The sequence below is a fragment of the Ranitomeya variabilis genome, chromosome 4, assembly GCF_051348905.1.
Source record: "Ranitomeya variabilis isolate aRanVar5 chromosome 4, aRanVar5.hap1, whole genome shotgun sequence".
In the NCBI taxonomy this organism is placed as follows: domain Eukaryota; kingdom Metazoa; phylum Chordata; class Amphibia; order Anura; family Dendrobatidae; genus Ranitomeya; species Ranitomeya variabilis.
In genome coordinates this window covers 740,931,212-740,942,864 of record NC_135235.1, presented here as the reverse complement: position 1 = coordinate 740,942,864, position 11,653 = coordinate 740,931,212, and the positions used below count along the sequence as shown (strand labels likewise).

Genomic DNA, 11,653 nt, shown 5'->3' with positions numbered 1-11,653 from the left:
ATGGGATTCCGTCAGAACCTCGTGTTCTATGACCTTTGTACACCCTGAAAAATCTGACAACAGGTTCCTGTTCTGCTGCAGCAACTCCTGACCCTGCTGTTTTTGGACCTTCAACAGTGTCTTCGCTACTGCGACTTATTCAACATCTGCTTCTGGCTTGACCAGCAAACATGGAGTTTCAATGGGCTCCATGTCATGCCATGGCTTGATAAGATTGACGTGGTACAATTGGTATGATTTTCGTCTTCCTGGTTGGTGAATCTTGTACTTCACTTCACCAAGCTTCTCCACCACCTCATAGGGGCTTTGCCATTTGGCCAAGAACTTACTTTCCACTGTGGGAATTAGTACGAGGACTCGGTCCCAAGAGCTGAAGTTTCTCACCCTGGCTGACCAGTTGTAGACACTAGATTGAGCCTGTACAGGAGATGTCCTTTTATGATGGGAATCACCTTCACAATCCTCTCGCATCTGGGTGATGTGCTTGATGAAGCTCCGGTGGGGGGTGATTTTGGCTTCTCAGGTTTCCTTTGCTATATCAAGGAGACCCTGCGGATGTTAGCCATACAGAAGTTCAAACAGAGATAATCTGTTAGAGCTTTGTGGAACCTCCTGGATAGAAAGCAACAGATGAGGCAGGAGACGGTCCCAGTCTCGACCATCCTTCTCTATAACCTTCTTAAGCATATTCTTCAATGTTTGAATCTTTCCACAAGGCCATCTATCTGGAGATGGTACATGGACGTCTTCAGTTGTGTAATTAGCACGGCCTTACACAGTTCCCTCATCACCTTACTCATAAAGAGTGTTCCTTGGTCAGTCAGAATCTCCCTCTATAATCCTGTCCATGGAAAAACGTGTACCAACTTGCGGGCTATACTTTTAACAGAGAAGTTTCTCAGGAGAACTGCTTCAGGGTACTGCCTAGCATAGTCAAGGATGACCAACATGTATTGATGCCCACTAGCAGATTTAACCAGGGGACATAGCAAGTCCATGGCAATTTGCTTAAATGGCACCTGGATGATGGGTAATGGAATGGCACGAGAAGACTTAGAAAGTGAGAGGAGGGGGCAGTTACCTGGCAGATGGGACAGGACCTGCAATGCTTTAAGATTTCCTGGTGACATCCAGGCCAATAGAATTTCCCGTTCTTGAGTTTTTTCCATACCCAGATAGCGAGCCAAGAAAAGTGAATGGCCCATCCCGTACACATGGCTCCGCTCCATACACCTTGTCCACACATGGTTCCGCTGTATACTTCGTACACACACGGCTCCGCTTGTAAACCACTGCTGACCCCAAACATAAACTTCCCCTCATCCAGCACCATGACAACCAGCGCAGCAGAGTCCTGCATACACTGAGGCCCCTGATCATGTGACCCCTGACTCCTCCCCTCCTGTGACCTCATCACAGGTCCTGTGCACACAGAGCAGCCATATATGTGGAGTGCGGCTCTGCGGGTGGAGGTCGGTGCTGGAGGCTCCATTATTCTCTATGTGGAGTGCGGCTCTGCGGTGGAGGTCGGTGCTGGAGGCCCCATTATTCTCTATGTGGAGTGCGGCTCTGCGGGTGGAGGTCGGTGCTGGAGGCTCCATTATTCTCTATGTGGAGTGCGGCTCTGCAGGTGGAGGTAGGTGCTGGAGGCCCCATTATTCTCTATGTGGAGTGCGGCTCTGCGGGTGGAGGTCGGTGCTGGAGGCTCCATTATTCTCTATGTGGAGTGCGGCTCTGCAGGTGGAGGTAGGTGCTGGAGGCCCCATTATTCTCTATGTGGAGTGCGGCTCTGCGGGTGGAGGTTGGTGCTGGAGGCTCCATTATTCTCTATGTGGAGTGCGGCTCTGCGGTGGAGGTCGGTGCTGGAGGCTCCATTATTCTCTATGTGGAGTGCGGCTCTGCGGGTGGAGGTCGGTGCTGGAGGCTCCATTATTCTCTATGTGGAGTGCGGCTCTGCGGGTGGAGGTCGGTGCTGGAGGCTTCATTATTCTCTATGTGGAGTGCGGCTCTGCGGGTGGAGGTCGGTGCTGGAGGCTCCATTATTCTCTATGTGGAGTGCGGCTCTGCGGGTGGAGGTCGGTGCTGGAGGCTCCATTATTCTCTATGTGGAGTGCGGCTCTGCGGGTGGAGGTAGGTGCTGGAGGCCCCATTATTCTCTATGTGGAGTGCGGCTCTGCGGGTGGAGGTCGGTGCTGGAGGCTCCATTATTCTCTATGTGGAGTGCGGCTCTGCAGGTGGAGGTAGGTGCTGGAGGCCCCATTATTCTCTATGTGGAGTGCGGCTCTGCGGGTGGAGGTCGGTGCTGGAGGCTCCATTATTCTCTATGTGGAGTGCAGCTCTGCGGGTGGAGGTCGGTGCTGGAGGCTCCATTATTCTCTATGTGGAGTGCGGCTCTGCGGGTGGAGGTCGGTGCTGGAGGCTCCATTATTCTCTATGTGGAGTGCGGCTCTGCGGTGGAGGTCGGTGCTGGAGGCTCCATTATTCTCTATGTGGAGTGCGGCTCTGTGGGTGGAGGTCGGTGCTGGAGGCTCCATTATTCTCTATGTGGAGTGCGGCTCTGCGGGTGGAGGTCGGTGCTGGAGGCTCCATTATTCTCTATGTGGAGTGCGGCTCTGCGGGTGGAGGTCGGTGCTGGAGGCTCCATTATTCTCTATGTGGAGTGCGGCTCTGCGGGTGGAGGTCGGTGCTGGAGGCTCCATTATTCTCTATGTGGAGTGCGGCTCTGCGGGTGGGGGTCGGTGCTGGAGGCTCCATTATTCTCTGTGGAATGCGGCTCTGCGGGTGGAGGTCGGTGCTGGAGGCCCCATTATTCTCTATGTGGAGTGCGGGTGGAGGTCGGTGCTGGAGGCTCCATTATTCTCTATGTGGAGTGCGGCTCTGCAGGTGGAGGTCGGTGCTGGAGGCCCCATTATTCTCTATGTGGAGTGCGGCTCTGCGGGTGGAGGTCGGTGCTGGAGGCCCCATTATTCTCTATGTGGAGTGCGGCTCTGCGGGTGGAGGTCGGTGCTGGAGGCTCCATTATTCTCTATGTGGAGTGCGGCTCTGCGGGTGGAGGTCGGTGCTGGAGGCTCCATTATTCTCTATGTGGAGTGCGGCTCTGCGGGTGGAGGTCGGTGCTGGAGGCTCCATTATTCTCTATGTGGAGTGCGGCTCTGCGGGTGGAGGTCGGTGCTGGAGGCTCCATTATTCTCTATGTGGAGTGCGGCTCTGCGGGTGGGGGTCGGTGCTGGAGGCTCCATTATTCTCTGTGGAATGCGGCTCTGCGGGTGGAGGTCGGTGCTGGAGGCCCCATTATTCTCTATGTGGAGTGCGGGTGGAGGTCGGTGCTGGAGGCTCCATTATTCTCTATGTGGAGTGCGGCTCTGCAGGTGGAGGTCGGTGCTGGAGGCCCCATTATTCTCTATGTGGAGTGCGGCTCTGCGGGTGGAGGTCGGTGCTGGAGGCCCCATTATTCTCTATGTGGAGTGCGGCTCTGCGGGTGGAGGTCGGTGCTGGAGGCTCCATTATTCTCTATGTGGAGTGCGGCTCTGCGGGTGGAGGTCGGTGCTGGAGGCTCCATTATTCTCTATGTGGAGTGCGACTCTACGGGTGGAGGTCGGTGCTGGAGGCTCCATTATTCTCTGCGGGTGGAGGTCGGTGCTGGAGGCTCCATTATTCTCTATGTGGAGTGCGGCTCTGCGGGTGGAGGTCGGTGCTGGAGGCTCCATTATTCTCTATGTGGAGTGCGGCTCTGCGGGTGGAGGTCGGTGCTGGAGGCTCCATTATTCTCTATGTGGAGTGCGGCTCTGCGGGTGGAGGTCGGTGCTGGAGGCCCCATTATTCTCTATGTGGAGTGTGGCTCTGCGGGTGGAGGTCGGTGCTGGAGGCTCCATTATTCTCTGTGGGTGGAGGTCGGTGCTGGAGGCTCCATTATTCTCTGCGGGTGGAGGTCGGTGCTGGAGGCCCCATTATTTTCTATGTGGAGTGCGGCTCTGCGGGTGGAGGTCGGTGCTGGAGGCTCCATTATTCTCTATGTGGAGTGCGGCTCTGCGGGTGGAGGTCGGTGCTGGAGGCTCCATTATTCTCTATGTGGAGTGCGGCTCTGCGGGTGGAGGTCGGTGCTGGAGGCTCCATTATTCTCTATGTGGAGTGCGGCTCTGCGGGTGGAGGTCGGTGCTGGAGGCTCCATTATTCTCTATGTGGAGTGCGGCTCTGCGGGTGGAGGTCGGTACTGGAGGCTCCATTATTCTCTATGTGGAGTGCGACTCTACGGGTGGAGGTCGGTGCTGGAGGCTCCATTATTCTCTGTGGGTGGAGGTCGGTACTGGAGGCAGCTGACAATCCGCGTGATTTCAGTAGTCGCGTCCCATTAATAAAGTAGAACCAAAGAGAAGCCGCAGAATCACCGGAAAGAGCAAATCCTTGCCCGCTCTCTTCCTTCAGACTTCGGCACAGACAGGACATTCTGTTTCTTGGACGTGTTCATTTGAAAGAGCGAGTTTTGTCCTCAAATCACCTTCTAGTAGGAATAGAGAATATCCCTAAATAATCTAATATGTCCGTGTTCACACCACGAGAGCAGCATTCAGGCCAAACCTCCTCCAGTCCTCAGGCTGGAGCTCAATAATGGCCACCAGAAAAATTCACTACTCACTAGTAGAGGTGAATGAATTTTTCAAAATTCGGTTCCAATTATGATCGGCGCCGTATATTGTTTTTGCAATATTCACCGAACACAGCTGAAAGTCATTGGAGTAGAAATTACCGCATATATTCACTCAACTCTACTCACTAGTGTCTTTTTCCAGCGTCATACAGGATCAGATCCACAGATTACGGCTTAGGCTACTTTCACATTAGCGTCGTGCACTGCACGTCGTAATGCGACGTTGCAGCGCACCGACGCATACTGTGCAAGCGCCGCACAACGGGGGCAGCGGATGCTGTTTTTCAATGCATCCGCTGCCCCATTGTGAGGTGCGGGGAGGCGGGGGCGGAGTTCCGGCCGCGCATGTGCGGTCGGAAATGCTGCAGACGACGCACCAAAAACCGTTACATACAACGTTTTTTGGTGGCGACGGTCCGACGTAACACGACGCAACCGACGCACGACGGTTGCGACGTGTGGCAATGCGTCGCACTGCGTCACTAATAAAGGTCTATGGAGAAAAAACGCATCCTGCAAGCAATTTTGCAGAATGCGTTTTTTTTCTGCAAAACGACGCATAGTGACGTGCAGTGCACGACGCTAGTGTGAAAGTAGCCTTATATCGGAATCACCACTCCAGTCATTATTTATGATGTTCCATATTCTTCTCATTCAGGTCTCTACAACATTGGATCCTCTCAGTGAAGATCTTCTATAGAAGAGAATTTTCCTGATTTACCCATCAAGGATGGATATGGACAGAGACAAGATGGTGGAGAGGATATTACACCTCACCCTAGAGATCCTCTTCCGGCTTACTGGAGAGGTGAGAGATTCTGATGACGTCACATTACATCATTCTCATCTGTATGAAAATAACAGGCAGAACTGGAGAGGTGAGGACTCTGGAAATGTCTGTAGTGAGATTTATTCATGTGTCTCTCCATAACCAGGATTACACAGTAGTGAAGAAGACCTCTAGTGAGCGCTGTCAGGACCCTGTGTCTGAGGGATGGGGAAGACCCCTGAGCCCAATCACAGGACCTCCACCTCACCTAATACATGAGGACATCAATGACCAGAAGATCCTAGAACTCGCCTACAAGATGATTGAGCTGCTGACTGGAGAGGTGACACTGCTGGGAATGCTGGGACATTATATAGTAACACTATGAAGGGATCGGAGGGATGACGGTAACATTGTATGTGTCAGGTTCCTATAAGGTGTCAGGATGTCTCCGTCTATTTCTCCATGGAGGAGTGGGAGTATTTAGAAGGACACAAAGATCAGTACAAGGACGTCATGATGGAGGTTCCCCAGCCCCTCACATCACCAGGTAATAGACAGGACTAAATACACGCTGCCTATAATTATCTGTATGTAAAGAATGAATTCAGTCCCTGTATGTGTTTCCTCCAGATCTATCCAGTAAGAGGACAACACCAGAGAGATGTCCCCGTCCTCTTCTTCCACAGGACTGTAAACAAGAAGATCCCAATGTTCCTCAGGATCATCAGGTAGATGGAGAGAAGATGTCAGGAGATCTCCCCTATGATGTGTAGATGGCTGTGAAGGTCTTGTGCTCAGTCTTGTTTTATCCACCAGTATTCTATGTTTTATACTTGTGTAATGAGAACGGTGCAGATGGCAGGATTAGAGCTGAACGTAGATGTGACTTCTCCATCTGTCGGTGACTTTTACAATATTTGTTTCAGGGTGAAGTTCTGACCCATATTAATACTACAGAGACATATGTTTGGGGTGATGAGCGGTGTAAAGAAGAGATTCCTACATATGACTACCCAGGTGAGTAGTGACCACTAAATGCAGAGAAGTCACAGATTCTACTGTAATTATATGTTGAATTTCTAGTGGAAGTACCGGTCCTGGAAGGATAGTCAAGTGAGAAGCCAAACTGTTTTTAGGTGAACAAGAAATACAGTTATGCTCAAAACTTTACACACCCTAGCAGAATTTTAGTTTTCTTGGCCTTTTTTCAGAGAATATGAATGATAACACCGAAACTTTTCTCCACTAATGGTTAGTGGTTGGGCAAACGCCATTTACTGTCAAGCTACTGTGTTTTCTCTTTTTAAATCATCATGACAACCCAAAATATCTAAATGACCCTGATCAAAAGTTCACATACCCCATTTCTTAATACTGTGTATTGCCCCCTCTAACATCAATGCCAGCTTGAAGTCTTTTATGGATGTGGATGAGGTTCTATTTTCTCAGTTGGTAAAGCTGCCCACTCTTCTTGGCAAAAAGACTCCAGTTCCTGTAAATTCCTGTTCTGTCTAGCATGAACTGCGCACTCGAGAGTGGCACAATGATATTGAGGTCAAGAGACTGAGATGGCCCCCCAGAACCTTCAGTTTGTTCCACTGTAGCCAAGGACAGGTCGACTTGGCCTTGTGTTTTGGATCATTGTCATGTTGGAACGTCCAAGTATGTCCCATGCGCAACTTCCAATCTGATGATTGCAAATTTGCCTCCAGTATTTGCTGATAATGTGCTGCATTCATCTTTCCTTGAACTTTGACCATGTTTCCTGTGCCTTTGTAACGCACACATCCCCAAAATATCAGCGATCCACCTCCCTGCATGGTGTTCCTGTCATCATGGGCTTTGTTGACCTCTCTCCAAATGCAACGTTTATGGTTGTGGACAAAAAGTTAAATTTTGGTCTCATCCCTCCAAACTTTGTTCCAGAAGTTTTGAGGCTACACTCCCTGACAGAAGTTATATCGCTTATCCATTTTATGTAAATAAAAGCTTATAGCCTGACGTTAACCCCTTCATGACCTTGGGATTTTCCGTGTTCGTTTTTCACTCCCCTCCTTCCCAGAGCCATAACTTTTTTTTATTTTTCCGTCAATTTGGCCATGTGAGGGCTTATTTTTTGTGGGACGAGTTGTACTTTTGAACGACATCATTGGTTTTACCATGTTGTGTACTAGAAAACGGGAAAAAAAAATCCAAATGCCGTGAAATTGCAAAAAAGTGCAGTCCCACACTTGCTTTTTGTTTGGCTTTTTTGCTAGGTTCACTAAATGCTAAAACTGACCTGCCATTATGATTCTCCAGGTCAGTACGAGTTCATAAACACCTAACATGACTAGGTTATTTTTTATCTAAGTGGTGAAAAAAAAATTCCAAACTTTGCTAAAAAAAAAATTGCGCCATTTTCTGATACTCGTAGCGTCTCCATTTTTCATGATCTGGGGTCGGTTGAGGGCTTATTTTTTGCATGCCGGGCTGGTGTTTTTAATGATTTTAATAATACCATTTCGGTGCAGATACGATCTTTTGATCGCCCGTTTTTGCATTTTAATGCAATGTCGCGGCAACCAAAAAAGCGTATTTCTGGCGTTTCGAATTTTTTTTTGCTACGCCGTTTAGCGATCAGGTTAATGCTTTTTTTTTTAATTGATCGGGCGATTCTGAACGCGGCGATACCAAATATGTGTAGGTTTGATTTTATTTTTATTGATTTATTTTGATTGGGGCGAAAGGGGGGGTGATTTAAACTTTTATATATTTTTTTTATTTTTTTCACTTTTTTTTTTTTTCCTTTTTGTGAATTTCCCCTTACTATTGTTTTTTAATACTGTAACCTATTTAATAAACGTTATCTTAGTGGATTTATGGTCGTTTTTGGTGCTCTTCTTTCAGCCTCCATAGGAGGCTAGAAGCTGGCACAACACGATCGGCTCTTCTACATAGCAGCGATCCGATATTCGCTGCTATGTAGCATAAATGCAGGTGTGCTGTGATCGTCGACCACAGGGTGGTGCTCACAGCTACCGTGGATCACTAACCATAGAGGTCTCAAGGACCTCTATTGTTACAATGCTGAAGCATCGCCGACCTCCGATCATGTGACGGGGGTCGGCGATGCGATCATTTCCGGCCGCCTGGCCGGAAGCGGTAGTTAAATGACGCTGTCTGCATTTGACAGGGGCATTTAACTAGTTAATAGGCGCGGGCAGATCGCGATTCTGCCCGCGCCTATTACGGGCACATGTCAGCTGTTCAAAACAGCTGACATGTCCCGACTTTGATGCGGGCTCACCGCCGGAGCCCGCATCAAAGTGGGGCTTCTGACCTCGGACGTACTATCCCGTCCGAGGTCAGAAAGGGGTTAAATTCATCCATTGGTTGTATAAATTATTCTTTTGAAAGCTGAAACCCTCCGAAATGTGGTTTAGGTTAAGAAAATAAATTGGCATAAAAGCAGAAATATTGATCAGTTAATGGACACAGAATGGTCAGGTTTTGTCGCCTGGTCATATAATGCACCCAATCCTAGTTTACATCCTCACCTTTGCTCAGTAAATGATCGGTTAATTAGTGTGTGTATAAAAAGAAACCCAGCATCCCTGACCTTCACTTGAACTGCATCTTGAGCTCTGACAAGATGCCAAAAATCCACCCTGCGACCAAAGTCTGTATTATCAAGAGGCTGAAGACCAGATCCAGTGCGGAGGTGGCTGGCACCTTTAATGTGTCTCAGCGTCAAGGACAAAGAATTAAAAAAAGATTTGAAGAGACTAAAGATGTGTTTGACAAACCCAGGTCCAGCAGACCCCTCAAGACAACTGATCAGGAGGAACGTTTGTTGGTTAGAAAATCCAAAGCAAACTCCTCTTCCACTGCAGCAGAGCGCCAACAGGTCTGGTCACCTCAAGTCCCTGTGTCAACTAGAACAGTTTGTAGGATTCTGTCTCGGAATGGCCTCCTTAATCGGTGCCTAGATGCCAGCACTAAACAAAAGTCAAATAAAAAACCGTGTGGCATTTCCAAAGTCCCACAGCCTGCTAAATAGATGGACCCTGGAAAAGTGTCAGAAGGTGGATTTCTCTGATGAATCTTCAGTAGAATTACACCACAGCCACTGCAAATACTGCAGGAGACCTACTGAAGTCTGTATGGACCCAAAATACACCCAGAAAACAGTTAAATTTGGTGGTGGAAAGATCATGGTCTGGGGTTACATTCAGTATGGGGGGTATGTGAAACATTTGTGATTCCCAGCCCCGCAGTGACTTATGATTTATTCAAATTGCGGGGCTGGGATTCACAGGCAGGGCGGCCGCGCAGGCGCAGTTAGCTGGGCTGCATATGAGGAAAGACGGGCAGCGGGGAAAAGAGCGCAGGCGTCGGCTATTTTCAAAACAGCGGTGAGGAGGCGGCGTCGCCCGGCGCCAAGAAGAAGTGAGTGACGGCTGTGTGCCGTCTGAAGCAGGGGGGAAACGCCGGCCTCCTTGACTGAGGACAAGGTGTTTTTGACAAATTAAAAAACGGATTATTTCTCTAGTTACAGCACCCAGAACTAAAAGAGCCACCTTGTGGCATTACTGCTGCACAAGGTGGCTCTTTTAGTTTGAAACGACTGGGGGGGGGTGACAGGTTCCCTTTAAGACGTCCTCATTACTAACCCCATAGTCAAATTGTATAAAACAAAAACGCACACACATAGAATAAAGTCTTTAATTGAAATAATGACAGACTTATTTAATGAATCTAGATTAAACCATACTCGCGTAATCTCCCAGTCCATTGAAGCCAATGTCTCCTGTAACAGAATTAAAATAATACTAAACAACAATATTTCTCAACTGTCCACCGAGAAGATAATAATCCATTTGTCCCACGATGGGTCAAATACAAACGTGCCATCAACCACCCCCCACAATCAACCCACTTGCCACCGCACCAGGGCAACTGAGAAAAGCGAGGTTAAGTGTCAGATTTGGTGCATTCTGCGGATGAGCATTTTCTGGGGTGGCTGAGAGCTGATGTTTTAGTCTAGGATGGGGCCAATATACATGGGAAGGTACCCCATTACAATAGCCAGGAAAGGCTAAGTTTACAACTGAGAGCTGTTATTAATAGTCTGGGAAGCTCCATGGATATCACCCCCTTCCCAGGCTATAAACATCTGCCCCCAGCCATCTGCTTTCCTTCTGGTTATGAAAATTAAGCACATGCCATTTTTTTTTTTCAGAAAAATAATCATTTAATTAAATACATGTACAATAAGCTGCACACACACACTGCACTAATTATGTGTGTGACTGACTTTATATCTATATATTCTATGTGTATATGGATCGCCCCGTCAGGGCAGCGGGGTACTCGGTACTGGATGTCACAGTGGCTGACCCGGTCCGTGGCCCTGGGACGTCCATGTAAAATGGAAAGGTCTTTAAGGGGAATGTTCGTGACGCCACCTGTGGTATTCGGTCAGGGTGACCGACGCTGCTTTAAGGGGTCCGCTGGGGTGATGTTATGGCAGCTAGATGGCAGGCAGAGTCAGGCCGGTTTGGAGGCAAGTCCAGAGTCCCCTTGTCCTGGTGGAAATCAGTAGCCTTCCTCTAGCGCCATGGTGTTGTAGTTCCTTACTGCCTAAGGCTTCACATAAGGTCCTCACAGATGTAATGTCTCTCTCTCTGTCCCCCATATAGGATAGGACAATCCCGTATGACTGTCGGCTTGAGGCGTTTATAGGGACTCTATCATGCCCCAGCCTCTAAGGGGTGCCACCGTGCCTCCTGGGGTGTAGGGCGGACAGGTAACGTGAAATTAGCTGTCCTGCCAGTCTCTGGTGCAAGGCATAAAGGATCATTGCTCCCTCGGTGTTCTGGCTACCGGGATCCTGCGCCTCAGAAGGAGGCAGCCTGTGTAGGGCTGGTCCCCTTCTGGTATCCACTCCTTTGCTACGACTTCCTTCACCCTTTTTGCAATACAGTTCTGCCTTCGATGTCTCTTTCTGGGAGCTGCAGCTCTTAGGGCATGCACAGCTCCGTGTCCTTTCTCCTTCGTTCTCTGACAGGATCCCACACCTGTCAGGGACCAACTACCTGAGCACAGCTCAGCCAGCAACTGACTAACTTTCCCTACAGGCAACCAGTTGTACCTATGTGGGGAGTGACCTAATAAATAGGAGCAAGAGCTCCCCCTAGTGGCCTGGAGTGTGAAATGTTTTGCATGTTTGTGATACCTGGATGCAGTTGTTC

At 49.2% G+C, this 11,653-nt stretch overlaps 1 protein-coding gene across 1 annotated transcript in view; it reads left to right on the top strand.

The window, feature by feature from the left end:
* Nucleotides 1–1,438: 1,438 nt before the first annotated feature.
* Nucleotides 1,439–11,653, top strand: part of LOC143768027 (uncharacterized) — a 33,731-nt gene continuing 23,516 nt past the window's right edge. The window contains exons 1-6 of the mRNA XM_077256674.1: nt 1,439–1,636; nt 5,304–5,453; nt 5,581–5,757; nt 5,841–5,964; nt 6,048–6,145; nt 6,344–6,434. Coding sequence (XP_077112789.1) covers nt 5,376–5,453; nt 5,581–5,757; nt 5,841–5,964; nt 6,048–6,145; nt 6,344–6,434 — 568 coding nt within the window. The 5' untranslated portion in view covers nt 1,439–1,636; nt 5,304–5,375. The remainder of the gene's footprint in view (nt 1,637–5,303; nt 5,454–5,580; nt 5,758–5,840; nt 5,965–6,047; nt 6,146–6,343; nt 6,435–11,653) is intronic.